Source organism: Cyanistes caeruleus, chromosome 4 (genome assembly GCF_971803275.1).
Source record: "Cyanistes caeruleus chromosome 4, bCyaCae1.hap1.1, whole genome shotgun sequence".
Lineage (NCBI taxonomy): Eukaryota > Metazoa > Chordata > Aves > Passeriformes > Paridae > Cyanistes > Cyanistes caeruleus.
The window spans coordinates 44,213,629-44,226,135 of NC_141704.1; the positions used below are offsets into that span (position 1 = coordinate 44,213,629).

The window sequence follows — 12,507 nt, forward strand, 5'->3', positions numbered from 1 at the left end:
TTATTGTTGTTGTTTTTGTTGGGTTGTTGTAATTATTTCTTGCATTTTTTGTTTGTTTTAATTACTCTGACTTATGCAAATAAACCCCCACTGGTATTCAATAATTTTTAGTTTGCTGGTAGTGTCACAGTATGGATACACATGAACTTCTTGATATCCATCTGGCCCCCCCAGAACATTGTGGATGAAATGGATCATTATTTTACTCAGAAAATATGAAATGACATAGCTAAAAGATAGGTTTAAACATGCTGAGTACTTACCCAGTTTTTCTTTTTCTTTTTTTTGGAATCAGCATCATTACCACTGCCAATACTTGAATGACTTGTAGCACTATTAATACTGGAAACACTTTCTGAAGAATGTTGCCGCCTTATACGTAAATCTAAAGAAAAGAAGTCACTGTGAAATCTGTTCAATATAATGGTAATTCTTATATTTATGTAGCATCTGCCTCCTCAAAGGCAATCTAAATGAACATAAATGGCATTGACGCTTGCAGTGGCTCAGATTCAAGCTATTGAAGCCTGTGAGAAACCACATAGGGACCGAGGGGGATGCATACAGTAAGTCCAACACTTAGGGGCTCCTCCAAACTAGGCTGTTCTTGCCCTGAAGGCAATGACCCTTCACAGCAATCTATGCACGTGTATCCTCATAGCTGAGCACATGGATAACTTGACATATCAGTGCCACATGTTCTGTGTGGGTTGTAGGCACCACTCGACTTGTAGCAGCCCTAATCAGCGTTCAGATGCAAACTTCTAAGATACTTTAATGGAAAGAAACAGGCAGCAGTTCATTAAAAATGAATGAAACAAAATAACCAGGAAGTGAAGAATATTAAAAATGGCTGGTGAGGCTTCTGAGTTTCAATTTCTTAAAAGTCTCTGATAACTATATCTTAATCACTGGAAATTATTCTTGCAGAACATGCCCACTAATACCAAGGGAAATTACTTTTTAGATTATTTTCTCCTTCCTAGAAATTTGCTTTGCTACACTCAAGGCATGCAGTGAAATGACCTTAAGGCAAACACCTAAATAATGACCTCTCTAATGGAAGATCAATAACACTCTCAAAAATGAATACCGCAATTATTTTTTTGCATGCAATTCCTTTGCTGTTGCTTATCAGCAGGCTCTTCTGAAGTACATGTTTATTATGCAATATCAACCTAACTGCAATGACAAATTAATTCAACATCTGGAATTTAAAACCTGCTTTCCTGTGCTGATTTAGCACCTCATGAAGGAGCTGAGCTGTTTTCAGTCCATCTCTTACCAACGAGAGCACCAATTTACAAAGCTACAACTTTGACTGGATTCCCAAGCTATAACCATGTTATACTCTAAGACTTCAGGTGAGTCTTGGGTGTGCTTTGTTAGACAATGGCAGGGACATGGTTAACTCTTGATCAATTCCTGGCCACCCAGCTCTAAGAAGATAAAGCTCCATGAACTTTGGCAGACAGGAAACTTGTGCAAGGTTTCCAGCTCTGGAAATCCCACAAGTATGCTTACCATTCTCTTCAGAATGTGCTTTGCTTTACGAGAGAGTTCCCAAACAACAGAAAAGCAGACTTAGCTTTTTCTTCCCTGGGGAGAAATTCCGCATTTATTTTAATAATGACAAAGCCATACCTTTGTGGGTATGATCAGGGCCGTTCAAGGCTCCTTGAATAGCAGCTTGTGCAGCAGAATTCTGGGCTTTCAGCATTTCAATGGTTTCCCTTAGCTCTATAAGCTCAGATTCCTGTGGGAAGAGCAAAGGGAGATCAAAATAATGGCAAAAGAACAATGCTTGTCTAAGCTAAAAGAACAAATTACAAGAAAAGAGCATTCAAATGAAAGATCGTGGGACTGCTTGAGTGAACATATGGACAACAATAAAAAAAAATGCATACATTCTCTCCAAAGATATTTAAGTCAACTAACATATTCTGTTTCATTTATTCTATATAAAGCAATCATACTATTTTTAAGAAGAAAACATTTTTAATTACAAGTAATCTAAAAAAGGTCTCAATCAACTATTTAATATAAAATTAAGAAAAGCTCAATGACTTTATTGCAAAAAACAATGAAACCATTTGAAGTACATTCTTTAATATATGAGGCTACTGTTTAATGGATGAATTAGAAAGGTTTGATTTGTTAAATATTAATTTAATTACTAAAGCCCTGTTTAATAGAAATTGTCCTGCAAGTTGAAGTAAAATTACTCCACTTGAGTGCAGGAAGCTCTGTATTAGAATGCACAGCTGATTTTTATTTAAAAATAACTTTTTTTAAAAAAACATTTATATTTTTATTTTATATTTATTCTATATTGCTTTTATAAGCAACAAGACTGTCCTTCCAGTCTGTACCTATATAATTATATATATAATACATTATATTATATATATTATTACTTATATAATTAGGGTTAAAGGAATTTAACCAAGAGAAGAGAAGAGAAGAGAAGAGAAGAGAAGAGAAGAGAAGAGAAGAGAAGAGAAGAGAAGAGAAGAGAAGAGAAGAGAAGAGAAGAGAAGAGAAGAGAAGAGAAGAGAAGAGAAGAGAAGAGAAGAGAAGAGAAGAGAAGAGAAGAGAAGAGAAGAGGAGTTCTAAAACTTTTGGGAAAGAAACTTGATGATATGTTTCAATGTCACTGCTTAACCCCTCCTGGAAAGAAAACCTTCTGATGGAAATATACTTTGTAAAATAGTCAAAAGTTTTAGTTTTAAGAAAATTCCATTGTTTTTGTATTCTTTTTATTTTCCCCCATAAGATGAAACAAAATCAAACAATACAACTATTTTCTCTCCAGTTCACAATGAATCTTGCCACATTTCATCTGTTGGTGCTCAACCAGACTCTGAAATGTTATTTTTGTGGACAGTTACAGACTCCAGTGGTGACCAGCAGCTCACAGATAAAAGAGTTTCTTTCACAGTTTGGCTCAAGGAGGCCTTTCTGATAATAGGAAAAAATTCATAAGGGTAGAAAGTAGCAGAAGTACAATCCTGGAAGGTGCTAAGCAGCCCCTTAATCCTGAGCTTGGTAAAAGAACTCACATTAAATTTCTTCAGATCAGGTTTAGAGGTTTTTTCCCCCCCATTAGACAAAACAGCACAGTGAAAACCCAAACTCTTTACTTTTGAATAGTATGCCTAACCTTTGTTAACTTTCTCAATGGAATTATTTTTCTCTACTTAAGTTTCTTTGTTTCCTGTAATTTTAATATTCTGGTGGTGCTGGGAGTCTGTAATGAAGCACTGCAGCAGCTTATGATAAGTTTTTATTACTGGACCTTTCGGTATGGAGCAAACCTAAAGTCGTACATATTTTAATAAAATTCTGGAAACAAAATATTTTACCATCAAACTATTTTATGACACTACCTCTGTAAACCTGATGCTGCACAGTTTTTTCCAGATGCTTCCGGACATTCATGAAAATTTGATTGCAGCAACCATTAAAGAAAAATCTGTCTTATTGTCACAGATGTCCCTGTTTCCTTTCAGTTTTTTTTAAACAAAACTCTTAATACAATTTTCTGGCTGTTTTCTACACGAAAGCATCTGCTTTGATAAACCTACCTTTTGTTCAGCTGTCATTGTCAGACTTTGCAATCGGCCTGTCATATTTCCCAAGCTTTTTTCAAAAGCTGCTACTAGATGAGCCTGTGAAAGAAAGACAACATTTGTCGTTATAACAGGGAAATTTTCCCAGATCTATTTGATTTTCAAAAGTATGTTTCTCCTGCAAGCACATTTTCTCCAGCTCTTTAATATTAGTTAAACTCAGACTGAGCTAAGTTGGATAGATGAATCAGCCAAATGAACCCAGTGTTCCGCAGGCTTCTTTTGCCCACAATGAGATTAGCTCAGGTATCTCTGCCTGGAAATGAATTATGGATTTAATGCTATTGGCTTTAAGTTTACTGATATATTGGCCAAAAGTAGTCTGGTACCAAAGAGAAGTCCAGAAGCAATTATTTTTAATTACTGGACACTTCAAAGCAGGAATTCAAGTACTTTATCTTGAAAAGCAAATTTTAACTTCACAAAACACTTCAGAAAAATCCTGAGCCTCAAACAAAAAATATCACAGTTAGTCTTATAAAATGTCATTGCTTAGTGTACTAATATTATATTGATCATATATGTCTATCTGTGTGTAAAATATATTACGTAAAATATAAATATAACATTTTAAATGGGTGCAAATATATATTTAAAATAAAATTTTGAAAACTGAAAGTCTTACTCCTCAGTATGAAAAACAATGAAGTTGAAACAGATCAAAAGATTAAAAAAAAAATAAACACTTCCTTGTTTTTTTTTAAACAATCAGTGTCTTACACTGTATGCAATCTAAATTTAAACAAATTATATTTCATCAGATCTAACTGGCATTGGGCTTTGTAGGCAAAGAAGAGCAAGTGGTCACAAAAATTCCAACATGCTAAGCCAGCTTGTACAGCCAAGAGAAAGCAACGGTTTAACTTTTAAGGAGTCCATATAATTCCATCCATTTCTCTCCCAACTTCAAATAGTAAAAGCATAAGGAAATGTTTATTTTCTCATTCCCTTCTCAAAAGTGGTAATAGACAAAGTCTCCAAACATTGGCACTTGGAAATATAATTCAAACCCACCACATTTATATGCACAAATGGATTAACTGAGCTTCCTCACTGAGGAAATGTAGTTTTTATTATAGCAGTGCAGGCACACACTGGAAAATTTTTCAGTTGCAGATTTGCATGCTTTTACAAGCATAGTGGAAATTGTTTGAATGAATGTGGTTGCACTGGATCTGAGGTATAATCAAGAAAAGACATAGTCCAAAAAGGATTTTGTTCTGCATTTTAGGAGATGGAAAAGAGCTTCTTGCCGCCTTGCTCTGTATATTAAATAGAAAATTACCATAAATAGAAGATTACCATACATATAGTAGTGGGCTACTTCTGCATCTCTGCTTCAGAGCTGTCATAGTGATGAGTGACTTTTGAGTTTTGTAAATAATTTTGTATTGCTATAAATATTTATTTATCAAGGTATCTTGAAAACCACTTATTTTATTCTTATTAAACTTACTAAAAGTTTACTCCTTGTAAGCTACACTATTAGTATACTTAGATATACTTAATTACTTATGGGTATAGAGGTCAGTCTACCTGCTTTCTGCATCTGCAGGGATATTTTAGGGATTTGGTAAAGGACACATACACAAGGACTAACTCCACATAAACATGAGACTAGATAAATATGCAATTTTAAAAATCTCTTAAAGATTAATTAGTAATTGCATATATTCTTATTTTAACATTTGTAACTTAAGCTACATTCTTGAAGTTATAACCTTCGATAAAATGAACCTGGAGAACTGTCAATCAATACTACAGCCTTTGGTTGTTTGTACTACTCTGTTTCTCTGAGAAAAGTAACTGGTTTTTAAACTTACGATTAACTTTTTTAATTAGCTACATGTCAAAAATACCCATAGTAATCTATGCTGTTTTATTTACACAGACCCAGAACACTATCAGAGACAAAATAGATGCACTACTACAGAATTTTACCCAAATGTTTCTTCATTACTTTTGTTTAACGGGAATCTAATGGAGCTCACTTTTCCCTGCCTCATAAAAAATCTATTGGCTTGGCTGATAGCCCATGGTTCTGCTTCACTCTGAGAATTACACTGGAGACTGAGGGCTTGAAAGAGGAATAATTTGTTTAATTATGCATTGCTTTTGTCTTTTTCTAGCAATTAGACTGTAATAACCACAGTACTTTGGTACCAAACTATGCGTACCTCTCCAAAGTATTTTCCTATTCCATAGCTACAACTTCATCCTGCATTGTACACAAATTTACAACAAAGAACTTATAGGAAAAATTAAGCTCTAAAAAGCAAAATTAAAAATGTCAGCAAAGGTCACTGAAATTGTTTTTTTCTGACAGCCTTTAGAGAAAGACAGCCGTGTCACAAGGATTCTTGCTAAAACTCAGCCAGTGACAGAGTACATTACCTTCTTGGAATATTATACCAAACTTTTTACATCATAAATGTAATCGGATCAAGATGATGCATTTTTCCTAACTCATTTCATATAAGGACTATTAGGTCTTGATTTGCTAATAATAAAGAAATGTAATTCAAAGTCTCATTGACCAAAAACTATTCAAGAAAAAAACCTTTTAATTGCATTGTTCATTACTTTAAATGTTTATTACAAGACAGCACTCTACTGAAGTATTAGTTTTACATTCAGAGTAATAAACTGTTCTGTCTCTCTCCATGGCAGCTAATATTCATTTATTCAGCTGTCTAGGGAACTCCTGATTGAAAACTTAAGCAGATTTTCCCTACAACAAAAAACAAAAGATGAAAATTTAGTTTGAAAAAGGTTAAATTATCAGTATACTTATATGTGTGTTGAAGTATACATAAAACACATTTAACCATTTGAGCTCAGGCTTTGCATTTAAAAATTTAAATGCAGAATGATTCATAAAACAATTAAAGCAAGGATAAAGAAGTATCTGTATCTTTAATAATGTTCATCAGAAATTAAAAATTCTAATTAGAAACTTTTTTTACACTTAAAATTTTGGTAATTTATTTTGATTGGGTTGTTAATCCTCAGTTTCTGAGGATGATTTAATTTAGCAAAAAGTTTCCATTCTTTCATTCTTATAATATAAATATAAAAATTCCTAAATATAAAAATATTTAGGAATTGCTTGTTTGGGGTTTTTTTTAGGATACAGCCAGTCCCTCACACCTTAGAAATCTCTGTGTTAGATTGACTAGTTTCATTCGTGGCGTACACACATCATTGCAATACTTCAAAGAGCAGCCTGAGTATTACATGTGCTTTATACAATGCTCATTCTAAAGTAAAAATATGTCTTTACAATTGAATGCAGTATTTGTACTTGAAAAAATACATCCTGGAATTAGACTTAAGTAACTGGGCATTACCTGAAGTATGCCTCCAGCAAAATATATCCATCATTAACAAGACATACATATTAGATACATAGATGTACAGCTCTTAACCTGTAGATATCCTTCACACATGAATTAATTTTGTGAAATGTGAAATGCCCATTGGAAATAGTCAAAGAGATGTATGCTCAGGGAAGGACTTCAGTGCTAAGATGACAGATTTGATTTTAAATATTTCCTTAGTAAACTATCTTGGCCAGGCAAACCCCAAATACCTCAGCTCTCAGGTTTACAGCCTATCCTGAACATGGCATTCACATATGAAACATCTGTCTTCCAACACACTCTGGGATTTGACCTGTGGCGTTCAGATTTATAAAACAAAGGTAAATAAATAAAGTTCCTCCCACCTGACAAGGCTGAATGAAAGGAGGTGTGAAAGGCCAGAAGAGATCAGGCTGATTGCAAGCAGCAAGGGTACATCTGGTGACCTTTTCTGTTTGCTGCCTGCTAGCATCTTGTTGCTTGGCTGTAGGATAGCGGTTCAGAGCTGGCCAAACAAGAGCATTAGCCAGCAAACCCCCTCTGCTTTCTGCTGGCATCCTGGCTCTACTACCGTTTGCAAGCATGCACCCTTCAGCTTTATACAGCACAAAGCACTGATCAAAGTCCCTCTGAACAGGCTGGGTCAGGCTGCTCACTGGAATTTGAGCCCTTGTCAGTCACATACGGAGTCTGCTGGTTGGACATTTTCTGCACTGAAAACAAGCCTTTTCTGAATTAGTGTTGAGATTTACCCTTCAGCCACACTGAGACAGATGCCAGGGATAAAGCAAGAATCTCAGAGAAAATCTGTAAATTAAGCATACAAATGACAGCTGGACCCAGCTTGAATTTAATCATATGGAGGCAAAACACTTTGGCACTTTGGGGTTAATCACTGAAATGAGCTGCTGAAGTCAAGCATAGTACTTGAGTCCAGCCAACAAAGCCTGAACAACAAATGAAACCAAAGAAGAAAATTTTCAACAGTTTTCAGTAATGCCTGAGAAATGCTGTAACTTCCAATTGACAGATTTTGGTATGAAATAATGTATCAAGCAAAGGCTTGATTAAATAGTTCAAATTTCATTCAACCTGCCAGTCTTTTAATGACTTATGTACTAATGTCACCAGTGGTCTTCTGTGGAGAAGCAAAGAAAGCTACAAATAGTGTTGAAATAAGCTGAATAAGATGCTCTTTTTTTCACTCATGCACAATACATTTGCTGAGTTGTACAAAGGGAAATGCTAACAACAAATTCACATCAGGATGAACTATGAGTGAACAAGATTTATGCCTATTAAGAGTTTCCTTCTCCAGAGCACAGCAAGGCAAAAAGTGCTATTTTCAGACAGTGAAAGTACGGAAATTAGAGGGAGTTTAGGACTAACTCTGTGGACTAACATTAAGATGAATGCATTTGTAGCAAAAGCATCAGGAAGGAGAGAGTGTTTTTTTGGTTAGCAAAGGCACCACAAAAGCTTCACTGTTCATACAGTTCTCAGTCTGCCAGAGATGGATGTATTGTCAGAGAAAACAGGCAGTGATCAAACTTTTCTGTATTAATGTTCATTCAAGTTTTAGCCTTATTGATGAGCAAATATGACTCAAAATGAGGGTCACAGTAGTATTATCCATGTAGAGATTTGATTTCTTCTCTGAGAAAAAAATTCCAGATTTTGTGATTAGGAATATTTCTCCTTTAAAAGGCAGTGGCTGGTGAAATATGTCTCTTAGAATACAAAATAAATGGTAAACGGATAAATGCAAGAAATATATTGCTAAGGCAGCACAAGTTCATGAAATTTAGAAACTCATCTAGGTTTTCCATAAGTTTGCCAAGTTAAATGAATTGTTTGTTAATAACTCTCACAATTTTTATGAAAAGTACTTAATAACTGGCATTTAAATGTAAATTCTGTAAGTAGACTAGATTTTAGCAGTTCTATCACAATTAAATAGTTGACTATCCACTTTGCTTTCAAGATGGATTTTATTTCTGATGTTTTAAAGATACTTTTACACTAGAATTTCTTCGTATTAAGTGCTTGAAGGACTGGCAGAAGGAGTGTTAAAACATTTAAGCAGTCTCTTTTGATTGTTTGGATTCATGCGGAAGTGTTGTTTTAATACTTTATGACTTCTGTACCAGAAACAACAGAGAATGAACTCAGGATGAGGTTTATTGTGAAATACTTTTCAATTTTTTGGTTTTGTGAAGTATGTATCTCATGAGAACATCCTGCCAAAAATATTTACTCCCAACATCCAGAAATACCTACTTTCCTTTTAAGATGGTTTTCATTTGGAATATAATTTTGTTCATGCCTGGAGATTTTGAAGTGTTTAAGTTTCATGCTCCTGAAATATTTAATTTTAAAGGAATTTCTACATGTTAGGGATTTGGCAAGGGGAAAGATTTCTCTTGTATCATTTAAAAATTGTATGTGCAAAATGGATCAGCCCTAGGGTTGCCTATAGGTCTAGAGTTTAAAGAATATCTCCATGGAGATGGATTAGAATGTGTGTAACAGTCGAAAGAACATTGTTGAATTAGCCAAATGGGCTACTTCTGGATAGCAAAATCAGATGTCTATGCATGTATTTTCAGAAAGCCTATCGAAAATATTGCCCTTACAGTTAGATCAGTAGAAAAGCATTCTTGCTAGTTGTTCAGAAGCCTAGAGGCAGTACATAGGAACAGATTCTCAACAATCCAATCTGATTTATACAGATCAACCCAAATTTATTTCTTATCCCTGCAGCTGATTTAGTTTGAGTGAAAAGCAAGCCAAAATACCCATTTTGAATGTGACTCAGTTTCTTCGAATTATGGATCAAATCTGATTAGAACTTGGAGCTGGCTTTGATAATTTGTCTAGAAAAAGTAATGTTATTGGAAACCATCCTGTATGGTGTTTATTTAATAGAAAGACATATTGGCCAGAGGTACAGTGAAGGACTTCCAAATAAGACTGAGGAGAGATCGGACACAGTTTGTCCAAGCAAACAAAACAATGGCTTTATTTGCTCAGCTGCAGAGAATGCTCTGACATCCTCACCTTATTGCACTTGTTGCTGTATTATAGACTAGAGCATTTCTGGGTTGACTGAAAAGTGATGGAGTCTGAGTAATCTTTCAACTCTCCCTTTCAACACAGCAGTTAGAAAAAATATACTTGTACTTTCTGTTTTGAGCCAGTGGAAGGAGAGAAGGGAAAACTGTTTTTCTGCCTGCAGAGTAAAGATAGGAGTAGTACCAGGGGCCTGAGTGATCACCTGGAACAGGCACTGAGCACAAGCCCACCACAGGCAAACAATTTAATTTTACTGATATGACACCTCTATTTAGAATAATGAAAAGTTTTGTGTTGGGAGGGACCTTTAATGATCATCTAGTCCAGCTTCTGACTGTGGGCAGACACATCTTTCACTAAATCAGGGGCTTGCTGGAATCAAAGTAACTCCTCTGGAAAAAAACAGGGCACTCAAAGTGGGTATGGGCATGTCTGTGATTGTGCTGTGCAACAAGACCAGCCAGGGATCACCTCTCTGTGCTCCCCACTCCCATGCAGAGCTGCTGCACCTCTGCATTTGTGGTGGAAAGAAAAGTGCCCTTCAGAGAACAACAGACTCACTAGCAAACACACCTACCCAAAGCATGCTCATTTAGCTCTTCTGACCTCTCAGTGTGGGTTTTAGTTTGTTGCTCTCAGGATAGGTGAATGAAGAACTGCCCAGATTGGTAAAGATGAAGGTCAGTGTCTACAACATGTGAGTGAAGGAACCCCATACCCAATGTAGATATGCTGGCTATTCTAGCTATACATTCTAAAATGAATAACCCAACTCGGAATCCAGATTTTGAATTTACAAACATCACAATGTCCCACATCATCTGATTCACTAGCTCATTTTCAGTACTCAGAAGGTCTGGCAACCTACACTGCTACAGCTGAACAAATACCCACAGGTGCTCTGCAGCCATCTGAACAGAGAATAAAGTGCTAAGCATAACTCTTCCACATTTTCCTGCATGGAAGTCACACGTGAACATGCAGTTTTCACAGAACTAGAGATTATTTTCTCACAACATGAAATAATTTCTTTAAAATCAGCAGTATTTATAAATCTAAATATTCAGGACAACTACATGTCAAAGAAAGGCACGGTACTGGCTGCCTGACATACCAAGAAACTGCTTTCTTGAACTGCAAAATGATATTCTTCTAACTGCATCTCAGATTTCACTCACAATAGTATTGATAATTATAGTCTGAACTGCATTTAAAAATCACAATGCTAGGTTGTTCAGTAACTTCACCTGAAACCACAGCAACCAGACAGGATTGTAGCTCGCATTACGTATCTGGAGTTATTTTCAGATAACATGTTCCATAACTCATATTACCAATATATGTCAATTGGAAGGAACACCAGGATGCTCACTGTGAAAGAGCCCAGTTTTAATTAGTTATAAATCAGCATTGGTTTTGTAGCATATAGACTCTGTATAACTTGTACACTGTGTTTCCCTTCACACCTGACTGCATTTTGCAGGGTTTGTGAAATGAAACTCAAATGAATTCTATTAGAATATGCAAATTATGCCTTTTTTTGGTTGTGTCTCCTTACTTTTGGCTTTTTTTTATAACTGATTCTAAGAAAAGGATGAAACTGAACAGGATAGCACTGTCACATTCAAAGTGTGGAAACTCCATTTCTACTGCCTACTTTCCATATCCACAAGATTACTTCTGCTTGAGGCTGGGGCAATATAGAAATGTAATGAAGTCATTAACTTGAAAAAAACCCAAATAAATAAACAAACAGCAAAAGTCTCCAAGATTATGTGTTGAGTAAGAGCTATTGATAACATATTCACTGATACTACTTATCATCACATGCAAAAATACTTACATTTGCTGAAAGTTGAGAAGTAAGGGTAGCAACTTTCTCTTGAGATGCAACCAACTCCCTCCGTAGTTTCTGAATTTGCTAGAGAAAAAACAGACTGCTGTCAGCATTTAATCAATTTTTTTTGTTGTGGTTATTTTTTATGTTTTCTTGACAGACCACCAATAGGTTTACAATGTCTTAGCTTCAGATTTTAATCTTAGAACTATCCAGAAATAAAAATTATTAGAAGTTGTGTCTTAGTGTTGCTCCAATTGTTTTACACACTTAACTGGTGTATGAGCCAGGATTCCAGTTAAGGGAGCACATATGGGAAAATGCTTAATTCCTTTGTATGTGATATCCTCTGTTTGCAAGGGAAATGTCATGGGTTTTTTACCAAATCCCGTAAGTTCCAAACACAGGCTTAGTGCAATCAAGGAGAGCCACCCTGGATGTGGCCTGGGGTTTTGAAACATGAGAGCATTTGGGTGAGGTTCACTGTAGACATGATGCAACAACACATGTTGAATGTCTACATAAGACTAAGATAACGTGAGATATGTACTCCCACAGTGCCTGGAACGAAGAAGGCTTTGATGGCTACCTCAGACACAGA

General features: G+C 35.5%; 1 protein-coding gene across 19 annotated transcripts in view; it reads right to left on the bottom strand.

Annotated features, from left to right (window-relative positions):
* NAV3 (neuron navigator 3) overlaps window positions 1–12,507 on the bottom strand; it is a 504,955-nt gene that overhangs the window by 25,348 nt on the left and 467,100 nt on the right. For all 19 annotated transcript variants that reach the window (XM_086884225.1, XM_086884227.1, XM_086884224.1 and 16 more), the window contains 4 exons: window positions 11,913–11,990; window positions 3,588–3,671; window positions 1,645–1,756; window positions 264–385 (listed from right to left, as the gene is read on the bottom strand). In XM_086884225.1, the coding sequence (XP_086740351.1) occupies window positions 264–385; window positions 1,645–1,756; window positions 3,588–3,671; window positions 11,913–11,990 (396 nt within the window). The remainder of the gene's footprint in view (window positions 1–263; window positions 386–1,644; window positions 1,757–3,587; window positions 3,672–11,912; window positions 11,991–12,507) is intronic.